Genomic DNA, 17,457 nt, shown 5'->3' with positions numbered 1-17,457 from the left:
AAGGGAGGAGGGTAAAGGATAAAGTAACCCCTAAATATAAACCTCCCTCCTGTCCACTACCTCACGCGGGGGTTGGCACCCTAAAAGCACGATATGGCGCCCCCACTCACCGCCGGCTCTCCTTAGCCTGCCCTAGTTATCCCTAGCGGCAGGTATGAAAGGTGCTCAAAAACTCATAAAGTGCATAAGTGCGGATAGCTAATGAGGTATAAAAAGAGGATCATGTAAATCAATTGGCCTTAGAGGTTAGGCGAGGATGCGCCAGAAAACGTGGAGGGGACCTTAATAGCTGTCTCCTAACCACTCCCTACCTCAAGCGGGGGTCGGCACCCTGAATACACGATAACATATGGCGCCCCCACACCACGAAGGCTGCCCCTAAACAGTCCCTTATTGCATCCTATCAGACAATATGCATACAAATATAAAGTGCCTGTGCTGTGGGCCTAAAGTGCATAGTGATAAATAACGATAAGGAGGCACTTATACTAGGATGCAATAATAATTTTACAGCAGCATTTTAAACCATAAAGTGCATGTGCTTATTCAAAGATGCAGGGGACTAAGAAAGGGGTGTACTCATCACTGATACATGATCCAATTGTCGCCTTTGGTTGCCTCAACGCGTTTCTCCCTCCAGGGTCATCAGGAGGCCTGATATTCAACGTGACAGACAGATGTAAAGATGAGCAGATGAGAAAAGGGGCCTGATGCCAGCAGCTCCCTTTTAAACTGGAAGGCAAGCACCGGTCACATGATCGCGGATGTTACCGCATCACTTCCGGTTTGATGCTGGATATCGTAGAGTCACTTCCGGTCATGTGATGCGGTCCCGGTCATGTGATGCGGTTCACCCTGGAACGCAAACGGCCTCCACATGCCTGAATTGGTCGGAGGGAGGATTACATTGGTCACCACGAGGCGTGTGAGTAACGCATTTGTGGCACCAAATGCTGATAAACATGCTGATGGATGAATCATGGACATTTGGGTATATTATCTATATCTATGGGGGGTGATTGGATGGGGGGGTGGGGCTGGGAGGGGGTGGGCCCAGAGGTACCTGGTTCAGTTTAAAAGGGAGCTGCTGGCATCAGGCCCCTTTTCTCATCTGCTCATCTTTACATCTGTCTGTCACGTTGAATATCAGGCCTCCTGATGACCCTGGAGGGAGAAACGCGTTGAGGCAACCAAAGGCGACAATTGGATCATGTATCAGTGATGAGTACACCCCTTTCTTAGTCCCCTGCATCTTTGAATAAGCACATGCACTTTATGGTTTAAAATGCTGCTGTAAAATTATTATTGCATCCTAGTATAAGTGCCTCCTTATCGTTATTTATCACTATGCACTTTAGGCCCACAGCACAGGCACTTTATATTTGTATGCATATTGTCTGATAGGATGCAATAAGGGACTGTTTAGGGGCAGCCTTCGTGGTGTGGGGGCGCCATATGTTATCGTGTATTCAGGGTGCCGACCCCCGCTTGAGGTAGGGAGTGGTTAGGAGACAGCTATTAAGGTCCCCTCCACGTTTTCTGGCGCATCCTCGCCTAACCTCTAAGGCCAATTGATTTACATGATCCTCTTTTTATACCTCATTAGCTATCCGCACTTATGCACTTTATGAGTTTTTGAGCACCTTTCATACCTGCCGCTAGGGATAACTAGGGCAGGCTAAGGAGAGCCGGCGGTGAGTGGGGGCGCCATATCGTGCTTTTAGGGTGCCAACCCCCGCGTGAGGTAGTGGACAGGAGGGAGGTTTATATTTAGGGGTTACTTTATCCTTTACCCTCCTCCCTTCTCCACCTGTGCACTTTAGGTTCTATAGTGTGTATTTTGGATGTTTTTAAATTTTATAATAAAATGATGTTTTAAGGGTTTCTAGATATATTTGTGACGTCTGTGTTTACTCTGCTCCGCTTCCTCTTCCTGGCATAATGACCTCACTCCCTGCAAAACCGCAGGCAGCGATGAGCATTACCGCAGGTAAATCGCGGCTATACCGGGGGTATACCGCACATCATTTGCTACCTGCGGTATAACCCCGTAATTTCGCCATTACATTACAGTGAAAGGAGTGAAATACCGGGGGTATACCGCAGGTACCTGCGGAAAATAATGGACATGCTCATTTTCTCAAGAAATTTTCTCAAGAAAATCTTCACAAAGAATTTTCTTGAGAAAAAAACGCAGCGTGCGCACAGCTATTTTTTTTTCCCATAGGTTTTGCTGGGAAATGTCTGCAGGAAGATTACAAACATTTCTCAAGAAATTTCCGCAGCAAAACCGCGGGTAATTCCGCGGGTAAAAACAGCCTAGTGCGCACATAGCCTAAGGGACTCTCACTCCCTGTAATAATGCCAAGTAGGGTTCCATAGTACAGAGGTTCCCAACTCCAGTCCTCAAGGTACACCAACAGTGCATGTTTTCAGGATTTCTTTAGCATTGCATGGGTGTTGGATTCAGCACCTTTGCAGGTGATTAAAGGGAACCTGTCAGCAGAAATTTCCCCTAAAACCTAACAGATTCCCCCTCTGCAGCTCCTGGGCTGCATTGTAGAAAGGTCCCTGTTATTATTGTGCCCCCTTTCTGACCAAAAAAAAGAGTTTATAAAGAGGTACCTTTTTGGCTTCGGATTGTATAAATGTGACACGGGGGCGGGCAGCCTGATGGCCGTTATTCTGCCCCCTGGTCCTGTATGCCGCCCCCATCGCTGATTTCCATACTTTTGGACGCCGCCCACTGCTCCAGCCATCCCCGCGCATGCCCAGTGCCAGTCTCACGGGACTGAGCACTGTGACTGCTGGTGACGTGTGCGCAGGCAAGTGATTATGGGCGGGACTGTGACTGTTATCAGCAAGTACCCGCCCATAATCTCGTGAGCGCGCAAACCTCTCCAGCGTCACACTGTGCTCAGTGTAGATGCTAGACTGTATGGGTTGCTTCCAGGGATGACATCCCTCTGTCACGTGATAGTATTTTGAACACGCCCCTATCACGTGACAAAGGGACGTCATCCCTGGAAGCAGCCCATACAGTCTAGCATCTACACTGAGCACAGTGTGACGCTGGAGAGGTTTGCGCGCTCACGAGATTATGGGCGGGTACTTGCTGATAACAGTCACAGCCCCGCCCATAATCACTTGCCTGCGCACACATCACCAGCAGTCACAGTGCTCAGTCCCGTGAGACTGGCACTGGGCATGCGCGGGGATGGCTGGAGCAGTGGGCGGCGTCCAAAAGTATGGAAATCAGCGATGGGGGCGGCATACAGGACCAGGGGGCAGAATAACGGCCATCAGGCTGCCCGCCCCCGTGTCACATTTATAGAATCCGAAGCCAAAAAGGTACCTCTTTATAAACTCTTTTTTTTGGTCAGAAAGGGGGCACAATAATAACAGGGACCTTTCTACAATGCAGCCCAGGAGCTGCAGAGGGGGAATCTGTTAGGTTTTGGGGGAAATTTCTGCTGACAGGTTCCCTTTAAATTATCACCTGTGCAATGCTAAGGAAATCCTGAAAACATGCACTGTTGGTGTGCCTTGAGGACTGGAGTTGGGAACCTCTGCCATAGTAGAAAGCCAAACTGCAACCAGAAAAGATACTTAAACACTCTGATATTAATATCAATAGGAAACGCTGCACAGGCATCTATAATTATGGTGTAAGGAATAATTATTCTATATTCTTAAAGGTCTTTGATCTGTTATGTATAACAGTGTAGGTTACACTGTATACCAATATACAATTTGAAATCCTACTGCTGCGGAAAATACTCTAATCTTGACTGTGTGAACCCCTTAAATGCTAAGGTAAATAGTACTCGTTCTGGTAGAAATGGCAGTGTTGGTATTATGAGAATCCTGAATATGGCACTCACCACTCATAATTGTATTATACGCCTATGAGCAGCTGAAGACGTTGGTAACTACTGTCTTATTGGAAACCGCACCACTCTGAGACAGATACAGAGACAGATCTTTAGACACTTTTATCTAACTTTGCACCTTTTATTATTTGCCTTGCTTTGCACCAGTAACTTGCACCAAAATTTATTGCCTTTTTTATTTATTTATTTTTAGGCCACGTCCCTTTCCCAGTCAAACCATGTCATGTACTACAATTTTTCTCACACGGTGTGTTCAAATTGTGGCACATTTATCCAGGGCTGTGGAGTCGGTAAGCCAAACCTTCGACTCCGACTCCTCAAATTCTCTTGCACCGACTCCGACTCCGGCTCCGACTCCGACTCCTACATATATTGCTTATAGTTAGGTGAAAAATTTATTGTAGTACATGAATATGTGTATGTGATCATCAGACATTTAATAATTTTTATGATACAATAATCAAGATATTTGGATAGAACATACAATATATTTATTGGAATACAACTTTAGAACACAAAAAACTGTAATAAATTGTAAATATGTAATACACTATGTAATATACAGTAGATTACATATATATCTTGTGTGTGTATATACACTGTGTATATATACACATATATACACATATATATATATATATATATATATATATATATATATATATATATATATATATATATATATATATGTATATATACACAGTGTATATACACACACAAGATATATATGTAATCTACTGTATATTACATAGTGTATTACATATTTACAATTTATTACAGTTTTTTGTGTTCTAAAGTTGTATTCCAATAAATATTTTATGTTCTATCCAAATATCTTGATTATTGTATCATAAAAACAATTAAATGTCTGATGTTCACATTGTACTACAATACATTTTTCACTTAAATATAAGCATTATACTAAATGTTATTATTTAGTGAAATATTCAGCACATTCTGCATTGCACTCCTGTCCCCAATTTATTATATATTGTCGGAGTCGGTGCATTTTATACCGACTCCGACTCCACCAAAATGAGCTCCGACTCCGACTCCACGACTCCGACTCCGACTCCACAGCCCTGCATTTATCTTAGTATTTCGAATAGAGATGATCTGCAATATCAGACACCGCATATAGATAGGCATGACCCTGCTTCTGGGGAAAAATGTCATCCCTTTTTTCTACGTTTGAAAACCCCCTTTAAGCTATGGAGGTATAGTGCAAAGAATAAAAAAAAATAAGTGACTACTCTTCTTGCTCAGAGGGCAGTAAAAGTGATTGTCTCATGGACACACAACTAGGCTAAGTATTCCTTGCACTGTGCACTTAACCTACAGTACACATTGGGAGCTTTTCCTGACATAGTAATCAGATTTTCCAGGCTGAAACGAAAAGTCTGAGGTCACTTTATTTGCTTGCTGAATCTTGATAAAGTGTGACGTGCACACTGTCATGATTTCCCTTTAACACTCATGCAGGTGGGCAGTCACGTGGCCGCCCACTGGAATGGAAATGCAGGGGAATTGTAGTGTGCGCACTCAGTCTGGTGTGCCACAGTCACATATTCTGCAGTCACAGCTGTTTGTTTTCAGGCTGGACAGCACCATATGCACCAATTCACTGGAATTGGTTAAAAGTTGCTCTTTTGGTCTCTGCCTGACAGGTATGCATTTACATATCGCAAAAGACTGTGTTTTCTTATATAGAGAACCACTGCACAAAGAAGACGTGTATCTCCGTTTACTTTTCATGCAGTGACTCTTTATGGGAAATGGCTGTTAGGGCATTCATCAAGAAGTAGTGACCTGCACAGTGTGTACCTAGCCCAACTTTTTCTAAGGGGATGGTCTGTAAGTACAGTGAGCACAGCAAAAGTGATCGTGTTGGGTGTCTTCATATTTGGAAAATTTACCTTTTCTAAGAACTTTTCTAAATACATGGATCAGTGGTCCATAGCTCTTTTCTCTTCATGACTGTTAATTTCTTTCCACTCTTCTTGATAATGCAGTTTTTCCTTTTTAGGCTAGTTTCACACTTGCGTTGAACGGTATCCGTTGCATTGCGTTGTGTAACGGATGCAACGGATGTGTTGCATATAGTGGCACACCGGATGCAACGGATGCTGCAAAACAACGCAATTCGTTTTGATTTTTTTTTTTTTTTTTTACAGTTTTACCAGCGGCAGACTATTGTGAACGATCAGCTGATCGCTCCCTGCAGCCGGCCGCCGGGTGATCAGCTGATCGCTCCCTGCAGCCGGCCGCCGGGTGATCAGCTGATCGCTCCCTGCAGCCGGCCGCCGGGTGATCAGCTGATCGCTCCCTGCAGCCGGCCGCCGGGTGATCAGCTGATCGCTCCCTGCAGCCGGCCGCCGGGTGATCAGCTGATCGCTCCCTGCAGCCGGCCGCCGGGTGATCAGCTGATCCCTCCCTGCAGCCGGCCGCCGGGTGATCAGCTAAGCGCTCCCTGCAGCCGACCGCCGGGTGATCAGCTGAGCGCTGTCACTTGCCGGCGCCCGGGCATGCCAGCGGGCGGGCACTCAGCTGAGCGCTGTCACTTGCCGGTGCCCGGGCATGGCGGGCGGGCGCTCAGCTGAGCGCTGTGACATGCCGGCGGCCGGTCGCTCAGCTGAGGGCTGTCGCTTGCCGACGGCCGGGGGCGCTCAGCTGAACGTTCGGCCACCGCGAGCCAAAATAAAGTTTGATTTTTAAAAAAAAAAAGAGCATGCGCAGTGAAATACAGAGGATTCCGCTGCTCAAAACAACGTTACATGCTGCGTTCCTCCCGCTGGGCGGAAGCAACGGAGCGTCGCCCAGCGGAAGCAAATCAGGTCCTTTTGGTACAATCCGTCAACCATACAAGTCTATGGGAAACAGCGGAATCCATTAACGGATTCCGCTGTTTTCCAAAAGGGCGGATTGTAACGGAAGGAAACAAACGCAAGTGTGAAAGTACCCTTATGTGTATTGTTAAAGGAAACCTGTCATCAGAAATTTTGCTTTAAACCTAAAAGTTTCCCCCTCTGCAGCTCGTGGGCTGCATTCTAGCAAGGTTCCTGTACTTTTTTTGTGGCCCCTTTTAAACCAAATTAAATACTTTATAAACTTGTACCTTTTGCTATGTAAATTTTGTAAATCGTCCATGGGGGTGGGCTCTCTGGTGACCATTGCTGTTTCTCCAGCATATTTACGTCGCCCCCCCAACGCTGAATTTCATATCTCAGGATGGCGCCCGTGGTCCCGCGCATGCGCTGTGCGACTGTAGCGGGACTATGCACTGTGTGCACGTGTGACCGCTGGTGAAGTTTTGCGCAGGCACGAGGTTATGGGCGGCGCTGTGAGTGTCATCAGCAAGTGCCGCCCATAACCTCGTGACCGCACTTTCCCCTCTTCCTCCAGCGTTCTGCGCAAGCGCTTGCTGGCCAGATGACCCGACGTCACCTCTTTCCCATCTTGCCCTGATGCAGGGTAAGATGGGAAGGAGGTGACGTCAGGTCATTTGGCCGGCGAGAGCTTGCGCAGAACGCTGGAGGCAGTCGGGGAAAGCGCGTCCACGAGATTATGGGCGGTCACTTGCGATGTAATCACAGCGCCGCCCATAATCTCGTGCTTGTGACACACGTCACCAGCGATCCTGGCATGGGCGGCACCTCGGGCGCAGTGGGCGGCGTCCTGATGGATGAAATGGAGTGTGGGGGCACGGCGTCAATGTGCTGGAGGAACAGCAACAGTCAGCAGAGAGCCCGCCCCCATGGACGATTTACAAAATTTACATAGCAAAAGGTACAAGTTTATAAAGTATTTAATTTGGTTTAAAAGGGGCCACAAAAAGTACAGGAACCTTGCTAGAATGCAGCCCAGGAGCTGCAGAGGGGGAATCTTTTAGGTTTCAAGCTAAATTTCTGATGACAGGTTCCCTTTAATATTTCACAACGCTCATTTATGGTGAGAAAATGATTTTTAAAATGGCTTAGAAATTATAGTTCTCGGCAGCACATGCCGTTTGTGAAATTCCCTGTTACTTGATCGATAGCAGCTACAGAATATCTAATAGGTGGGTCGGGTTTTGCTAGTTATTCTTGCCTCTGTCTGATTGCCTGTCCTTTCTTCCCCTGTCTGTTAGTACAGGGGGAAAAAGTAGGGAAGAAGGACAGGGGAAGGAAGGACAGGCAGACAGGGGCGGCAATAACTAGCAAAACCCAATCCACCTGTTAGATATTCTTCAGCACTTATCAATCAAATAACAGTGTATTTCACAAACTTTGTATTTCAGAAACTATACATTCGATCGCACAACTAAAGGTATATTTAGAATCAGCATGATAGCGCCAGTATAGCACTGGCTGTAGTTTACATAGGAAAATCTTGGTGGTTGGCCCTCTTTAACGATCTGTCTATGCAAGTGCGGCTGGAGGTCATGATCAGGCTGTCTAAATGCATCCTTACATGACAGCGCAGACATCTTAGGCTAAGTTCACACATCAGTTTTTTCCAGTCAGGCACAATCCGGTTTGTGCCTAATGCAACGGATCCATCTCCGATTGTGTAAACACTGATGCGACGGATCCGGTAAAAAAACGGATCAGTTTTTTTTTTTTTTTTATGCTGAGAGAGAGAGACCCTATCATCACCGCACAAGCACCGGCACTACCGCACGCATCATCACCGCACAAGCACCGGCACTACCGCACGCATCATCACCGCACAAACACCGGCACTACCGCACGCATCATCACCGCACAAACACCGGCACTACCGCACGCATCATCACCGCACAAACACCGGCACTACCGCACGCATCATCACCGCACAAACACCGACACTACCGCACGCATCATCACCGCACAAACACCGGCACTACCGCACGCATCATCACCGCACAAACACCGGCACTACCGCACGCATCATCACCGCACAAACACCGGCACTACCGCACGCATCATCACCGCACAAACACCGGCACTACAGCCCGCATCATCACCGCACACGCAGGCATTACCTCAGTGACGTCCCCGCTGACAGCGCGGCTCACGTCAGTTGCTGTGTGGATCTGACACGGAGTGCTCGTGTTCTACTGCCGCTCCTGTCAGCTTCATGTAGCAGAGCTGAAAGCGTGGTGGGACCTCTGTGGATTACGTCGGACCTGGAGGGGTATTTGGGGATTTTAAAAAAGTGGTGAAAGAGGGTGTTTTTTTTTTGTCTTTTATTCCAAATAAAGGATTTTTTTGGGTGTATGTGTTTACTTTCACTTACAGGTTAATCATTGGGGGTGTCTCATAGATGCCTGCCATGATTAACCCCTTATTACCCCGATTGCCACCGCACCAGGGCAATTTGGGATGAGCCAGGTAAAGTCCCGGGACTGTCGCATCTAATGGATGCGGCAATTCCGGGCGGCTGCTGGCTGATATTGTTAGGTTGGGGGGCTCCCCATAACGTGGAGCTTTTCATCCTGAGAATACCAGGCTTCAGCCGTGTGTCTTTATCTTGGCTGCTATCAAAATTGGGGGGAACCACACGCCGCTTTTTTTTTTTAATTATTTATTTTACTGCAAGATATAGACCCGCCCACCGGCGGCTGTGATTGGTGGCAGTGAGACAGCTGTCACTCATCGTGGGGGTGTGTCTGACTGCAACCAATCATAGGCGTCGGTGGGCAGGGAAAGCAGTGAATACGAGATTGAATAATGGGCGGCCGGCATTTTCAAATCAGGAGAAGCCGCCAGAGCTTTGTGACAGCTGTACAGCACCGCGACGGTGATCGGTGAGTGAGTCAGTGAGAGTGAGTGATTTTCTGACAAGCAATGAATTTATACTTTTGGGCATGCTCAGAAGTAAAAACCGAATACGGTACATGCTTCCGGCGTTTGAAGCATGCCACCGTATCCGGCACGCATAGACTTAAATTATGCACCATGCCGCACCCAGCGCTATGCAGTTTTTTGCCGCTGGCAAAAAACGTTCCTCTCTGCGTCCTGTGCGGCCGCCAGAATGACGATTTTTGCTGCATCCGGCGAAAACCGGATCAAACGCAAGTACATGCGGCACAATCCGGCGCTAATAAAAGTCTATGAGGAAAAACCACACCCGGCGGCAAAAAAAACATAAAAAAAAAAAGGATGCATTTTTCCCTCAAAACGCCGGATTGTGCCAAAACCTGATGTGTGAACATACCCTTATTGACGTGGGTTGAATGTTATAAAGGGGTCTCCGTATAGCGTGTGTTTTAGCTTTTATCTATATATTTTATAGGATCTAATTGCTGAGGTTTGTAAATATCAACTCTGTATTATTTATACTAATATAGGAATATGTTCACATGGAGCATAATAATAGCAAGCTGCACTCATTGTTTTAATTTTATTTACTCATTTTTTAGTCAGCCAAATTACTGATGTTAGTTTAAGTATTAAACCTCAGTCTTGTTTGTGTTTTAGATGTGAAACCTTAATTTATGATCATGAAAATACAGAAACAAGAGCAGCAGGTTAGTAATCCTCTATTTCTGTGGCTGCACATTAATTGTTTATTGTAAATACTTATTAAAGCAGAAAGTATCTGATGTTGTGGGTACAGAATTTCTAGATAGCCTGGCATGTTAATCAGTGAGAAGCAAGAGCCAGAACAGTGTATTAGCGTAGTTAAAGGGGTTTTCCGGGACTGTAAGGGGCACTTTGCACACTACGACATCGCAGGTGCGATGTCGGTGGGGTCAAATTGAAAGTGACGCACATCCGGCGTCGCAGGTGATATCGTAGTGTGTAAAGCCTTTTTGATACGATTAACAAGCGCAAAATCGTCGTAATCGTATTATCGGTGTAGCGTCGGTCATTTCCATAATTTGGAAATGACCGATGTTACGATGTTGTTCCTCGTTCCTGCGGCAGCACACATCGCTGTGTATGAAGCCGCAGGAGCGAGGAACATCTCCTACCTGCGGCTCACGCCAGCTATGCGGAAGGAAGGAGGTGGGTGGGATGTTTACTTCCCGCTCATCTCCGCCCCTCCGCTTCTATTGGCCGCCTGCCCCGCCCCCTTAATAAGGAGGCGGGTCGCCGGTCAGAGCGACGTCGCAGGGCAGGTGAGTGCATGTGAAGCTGGCATAGCGATAATATTCGCTACGCCAACTATCACCATGATATCGCAGCTGCGACCAGGGCGGGGACTATCGCGCTCGGCATCGCAAGCATCGGCTTGCGATGTCGTAGTGTGCAAAGTGCCCCTAAAAGTGATCACTTATCTTTATCAATGTCTGATTGGTGAGAGTACGACACCCCGCACCCCCACCAACCATCAACTCCCAGTTGCGCCACTGCATAGCACAGCCCCGTTAGGGGAATAGTGGCTGCGGCCAGGTACTGCACATCCACCCCCTATTGATTCGAATAAGGGGCGAATATGCAGTACCCAGCCGTGGCCACTATACAGTTGATGCAGGTGTGCTGTGCAGCTTCACAAGTTAGTACTTCTAGCCAACCAGCGGCGGCAGTGGGAATAGCTGATTGGCAATGATGCACTGCTCCGACATTGGTGAACTATCCTAAGGATAGTTCATAATTGTTAAAGTCCTGGACATCCCCTTTAATTTTAACAAAAAGTTTACCACTGTTTTTGTTGGATTGATATTTTTTTTTAAAGGCTGAAAAGTGGGTTTAAAATAATTTTAAAAGAAGACGTACATCTAAAGGACATAATCTACAAGTGCATCTCAATAAATTAGAATATCATCAAAAAGTTAAATTATTTCAGTAAATCAATACAAAAGGAAACGCATGTATTATATAGAGTCATTACACACAGAGTGATCTATTCCATGTTTATTTCTGTTGATGTTGATAATTATGGCTTACAGCCAATGAAAACTCAAAAGTCATTTTCTCATAAAATTAGAATATTATATGAAACCAACTGAAAAAAAATGTTTTTAAACTCTGAAATGTTGATCTACGGAGAAGTCTGTACAGTAAATGCCTCAATACTTGGTCGGGGCTGCTTTTGCATGAATTACTTCATCAATGCGGCGTGGCATGGAGGCGATCAGCCTGTGGCACTGCTGAGGAGTTATGGAAGCCCAGGTTGCTTTGATGGCAGTCTTCAGCTCGTCTGCATTATTGGGTCTGGTGTTTCTCATTTTCTTCTTGACAATACCCCATTGATTCTCTATGGGATTTAGGTCAGGCGAGTTTGCTGGCCAATCATGCACAGTGATACTGTAGTTATTAAACCAGGTATTGGTACTTTTGGCAGTTTATACAGGTGCCAAGTCCTGCTCCAAAAAGCTTGACGGCAGAGGGAAGCATTAAGTGTTCTAAAATTTCCTGGTAGATGGCCTGACTTTGGTCTTGATAAAACACAGTGGACCTACACCAGCAAATGACATGGTTCCATGACCATCACTGATTGTGGAAACTTCACACTAGACCTCAGCAGCTTGGATTGTGGCCTCTCCACTCTTCCTCCAGACTCTGGACCTTGATTTACAAATGAAATTCAAAATGTACTTTCATTTAAAAACAACACCTTGGACTACTGAGCAACAGTCCAGTTCTTTTTCTCCTTGGCCCAGGTAAGACGCTTCTGGAGTTGTCTATTGGTCATGAGTGGCTTGATACAAGGAATGCGACAGTTGTAGCCCATGTCCTGGATACGTCTGTGTGTGGTGGCTCTTGAACCACTGACTCCAGCAGCAGGTCACTCCTTGTGAATCTCCCCGAAATTTTGAATGTCCTTTTCTTAACAATCCTATCAAGGCTGCGGTTATCCCCAGGGCTGTGGGGTCTGAGTTCTGAAGTCGGTGTTAATTTTGGTGGAGTCGGTATAAAATGGACCGACTCCAACGCCTAAAATATATATAAGAAATTGGGTATGGGAGTTCAATGCAAAATGTGCTGAATATTTTTTCATCTGAATTTGGGAAAGTTATGAAATGTCCTATAAATGACTATTTTATTCCTGATCTAAGGCTACATTCACACAGCATTTTTGCTGCGTTTTTTGAGGATACATTTTCAGCTGCAAAAGCAGATCAGCTTTTTAAGAAAATTCATCACCAGAAAGGTTTTTGAGCTCATAAATTAAAAACCTGCAAGTTCTGCAAGATTGAAAACTCAAAAAAGAACAGGTTCTTGCTATTGTAATGAACAATGCTTTAAACATAAGTACAATTAAACTGATGAATGAGAGTAATGAACAACAGCTAGAAGAAAATTTAGGATTCAGTATGTTTCAGATGGAGCCACAGTGCTGTTCATGTAACTGAGGAACAAACAGATATTACAACAGAAGAACAGCAAAATGATACTTTAGAATTAGATGATCTTGTTGAAGCTGCTTCAAAACACTTTCATATTCATCACATGTGCTGTGTTGTGCACATGCTGCAGTTGGCAATAAGGAGGGAGTCTGCAAGAGGGACATGCTGGAAATCTGATTGAAAAAGTGAGGAAATTGGTTATTGCCGTCAGAACCCCTAAAATTGATTCCATCTTGAAGAGACGTGCTGGGAAAAAGGCAATTGTCGATCAAGCCACTCGGTGGGGTAGCACTTATTTAATGATTGAGCGATTGGTTGAACTAAAACCGTTTCTTATAGATATGGCGGACCCTCAGGTAACACTAAATGAAGGTCAATGGACACAGGTGGCTGAATTGAAGGAATTGCTTAATCACCCATTTACCGTGACTAAAAAATTACAAGCTGAGGATTTAACTCCTGGCATTTTCATAAAGGAGTTGAAGAACTTGCTATTTTGCCTGTCCCAAAGAGGAGGTTTAATCGCAGATGGCATTTCTACTTCAATGAAACAGAGAGAGACACAGCTATTGGAAAATAAACTTCTTCTGGCAACTGTTTATGTGGACCCAAGTCATCGTATACTGCTTGATGATCAACAGCTTACTAAAGGAAAATAAAGGAAAAGAAGCTCTGACTGAGGTAGCAGTTTGGATGAGTGGTCTACAGGACTGCCAGGCGCAAGAGGACTTGGGTCCTGACAGTGCTGCTCCTGCTGCCATATCTTCAGCCTCATCAGATGAGGAGTTTAACTTTGACAAGTATTTGGATGACATGGAGCAGGGAAAGCGTTGCCACAAGGAAAAAGATTTCACTCTGTCTCCTATAGCAGCAGATTCACCATATTTCAGATAAAATTTTTCACTTGCTCTCAAAGAAATAGAAAAATTCAACCGTTCATCAAAACTGACTGACTGTGCATGAGGCAATTCCTTTATACCTGGAAATTGTTAGAGATGTTGCCCATATGGTTACGGCTTTGCCTCCAACCCAAGTTAAGCTTGCTTTACACATTACAATTAATTGTGCGATCGCATTTGAGATCGCACCCGCCCCCATTGTTTGTGCGGCACGGGCAATTTCTTGCCCGTGTCGCACAATGTTGTAACACCCCCGTCACACGTACTTACCTTCCAAACGACCTCGCTGTGGGCGGCGAACATCCACTTCCTGAAGGGGGAGGGACGTTTGGCGTCACAGCGACGTCACACAGCGGCCGGCCAATAGAAGCGGAGGGGCGGTGATGAGCAGGACGTAAACATCCTGCCCACGTCCTTCCTCCAGCATTCCCGGCGGGATGCAGGTAAGCTGCAGTTAATCGTTCCCGGGGTGTCACACGGAGCAATGTGTGCTGCCTCGGGAACAATGAACAACAAGACGTTCGATTTTTAGAAAATGAGCGACGTGTCAACGATGAACGAAAAGGTGAGTATTTCTGCTCGTTCATAGCTGTCACACGCTACGATATCACTAACGATGCCGGATGTGTGTCACTTACGACGTGACCCCGCTGACATCTCGTTAGATATATCGTAGCGTGTAAAGCCCGCTTTAGTGTAGAGAGGTTGTTCCTTAGCCTTAAAATTATTAGGTCAGACTTGAGGTCATCTATGAAGGAGGATCTGATGAAGGCAATTCTGTTTCTTAGAAAAAATTCATAGACTGCACAAACGTTGTTTAGTATGTTTTTGTTGAAAACTGTTTTTTGCCACTTATATAGTTTACTAGCTGTATTCCCTGCACGTTCGCTAAGTCTAATACAGTTAGGTTCAGAAATATTTGGACAGTGACACAAGTTTTGTTATTTTAGCTGTTTACAAAAACATGTTCAGAAATACAATTATATATATAATATGGGCTGAAAGTGCACACTCCCAGCTGCAATATGAGAGTTTTCACATCCAAATCGGAGAAAGGGTTTAGGAATCATAGCTCTGTAATGCATAGCCTCCTCTTTTTCAAGGGACCAAAAGTAATTGGACAAGGGACTCTAAGGGCAGCAATTAACTCTGAAGGCGTCTCCCTCGTTAACCTGTAATCAATGAAGTAGTTAAAAGGTCTGGGGTTGATTACAGGTGTGTGGTTTTGCATTTGGAAGCTGTTGCTGTGACCAGACAACATGCGGTCTAAGGAACTCTCAATTGAGGTGAAGCAGAACATCCTGAAGCTGAAAAAAAAGAAAAAATCCATCAGAGAGAGAGCAGACATGCTTGGAGTAGCAAAATCAACAGTCGGGTACATTCTGAGAAAAAAAGGAATTGACTGGTGAGCTTGGGAACTCAAAAAGGCCTGGGCGTCCACGGATGACAACAGTGGTGGATGATCGCCGCATACTTTCTTTGGTGAAGAAGAACCCGTTCACAACCTCAACTGAAGTCCAGAACACTCTCAGTGAAGTAGGTGTATCTGTCTCTAAGTCAACAGTAAAGAGAAGACTCCATGAAAGTAAATACAAAGGGTTCACATCTAGATGCAAACCATTCATCAATTCCAAAAATAGACAGGCCAGAGTTAAATTTGCTGAAAAACACCTCATGAAGCCAGCTCAGTTCTGGAAAAGTATTCTATGGACAGATGAGACAAAGATCAACCTGTACCAGAATGATGGGAAGAAAAAAGTTTGGAGAAGAAAGGGAATGGCACATGATCCAAGGCACACCACATCCTCTAAAACATGGTGGAGGCAACGTGATGGCATGGGCATGCATGGCTTTCAATGGCACTGGGTCACTTGTGTTTATTGATGACATAACAGCAGACAAGAGTAGCCGGAAGAATTCTGAAGTGTACCGGGATATACTTTCAGCCCAGATTCAGCCAAATGCCGCAAAGTTGATCGGACGGCGCTTCATAGTACAGATGGACAATGACCCCAAGCATACAGCCAAAGCTACCCAGGAGTTCATGAGTGCAAAAAAGTGGAACATTCTGCAATGGCCAAGTCAATCACCAGATCTTAACCCAATTGAGCATGCATTTCACTTGCTCAAATCCAGACTTAAGACAGAAAGACCCACAAACAAGCAAGACCTGAAGGCTGCGGCTGTAAAGGCCTGGCAAAGCATTAAGAAGGAGGAAATCCAGCGTTTGGTGATGTCCATGGGTTCCAGACTTAAGGCAGTGATTGCCTCCAAAGGATTCGCAACAAAATATTGAAAATAAAAATATTTTGTTTGGGTTTGGTTTATTTGTCCAATTACTTTTGACCTCCTAAAATGTGGAGTGTTTGTAAAGAAATGTGTACAATTCCTACAATTTCTATCAGATATTTTTGTTCAAACCTTCAAATTAAACGTTACAATCTACACTTGAATTCTGTTGTAGAGGTTTCATTTCAAATCCAATGTGGTGGCATGCAGAGCCCAACTCGCGAAAATTGTGTCACTGTCCAAATATTTCTGGACCTAACTGTATATAAAGCTGAGTGTATGTATGTGTGTATGTCCGCTAAAGGAATTTGCACCGTCGCATTTACTGTCACAAAATTTTGCACAGACGCCCCATGTGACCCAGGGAATGTCACAGACCATGTTTTGACGGGAAAATTTAACCCTATGCTTTAGGCTATGTGCGCACGTTGCGTAAATACATGCAGTTACGCTGCGCTTTGTAGCGCAGCGTAACTGCATGCGTCCTGCGTCCCCTGCACAGTCTATGGAGATTTTGCAGGGGCCGTGCGCACGTGGCGTTTTAGAGCGCAGCGCTTCGGCTACTGCCGAAGCGCTGCGTTCTAAAAAGTCACATGTCGCTTCTTCCGTGCGCTTTGCCGGCAGCTCCTACTCTGTCTATGGCAGGAGCTGCAGGCAGAGCGCATGGAATCGGCTTTTTTTTTTTCACTACGGACATTTCTGCAGCGATTTAAAGCGCACATGTGCTCTTCAGATCGCTGCAGAAATTTCTGCAGTGAAGTACGCAACGTGCGCACATAGCCTTACAGTTACTATCCAAAATCCTGCCTCCAATAAACTGAATACAGGCTATTAATAGCAACTGTCAGTGGTTGCTATAGGAACAAAATAAACTGTTAGTATAAGAAGCTTATGTGTGAGGTAATATGATGTCGGTGGGGAGACCTAAAGAGACAGCCGGGCAAAGAGACAGCCCTGGAAAGAGACAGACAGACACAGAGATGGGGACAGACTGATACAAAGACAGAGACATAGACACTTCAAGTAATGAGAAGAGGATCCAGGGTACTGCTTCACACAATTATTCACCTATTTTACAGTCCAAAACACACAGGTAGAGATCGGTGCTGCTCTGGGGTGC

At 45.4% G+C, this 17,457-nt stretch overlaps 1 protein-coding gene across 3 annotated transcripts in view; it reads left to right on the top strand.

Moving 5' to 3' along the window:
* CHD6 (chromodomain helicase DNA binding protein 6) overlaps positions 1 to 17,457 on the top strand; it is a 338,823-nt gene that overhangs the window by 50,892 nt on the left and 270,474 nt on the right. For all 3 annotated transcript variants that reach the window (XM_075349913.1, XM_075349914.1, XM_075349912.1), the window contains exon 2: positions 10,334 to 10,383. In XM_075349913.1, the coding sequence (XP_075206028.1) occupies positions 10,351 to 10,383 (33 nt within the window). In that variant the 5' untranslated portion in view covers positions 10,334 to 10,350. The remainder of the gene's footprint in view (positions 1 to 10,333; positions 10,384 to 17,457) is intronic.

This window comes from Anomaloglossus baeobatrachus, chromosome 5 (assembly GCF_048569485.1).
Source record: "Anomaloglossus baeobatrachus isolate aAnoBae1 chromosome 5, aAnoBae1.hap1, whole genome shotgun sequence".
NCBI classification, from domain to species: domain Eukaryota; kingdom Metazoa; phylum Chordata; class Amphibia; order Anura; family Aromobatidae; genus Anomaloglossus; species Anomaloglossus baeobatrachus.
Note: the sequence above shows the minus strand (reverse complement) of the source record. Positions and strands in the feature narration are given on the sequence as shown.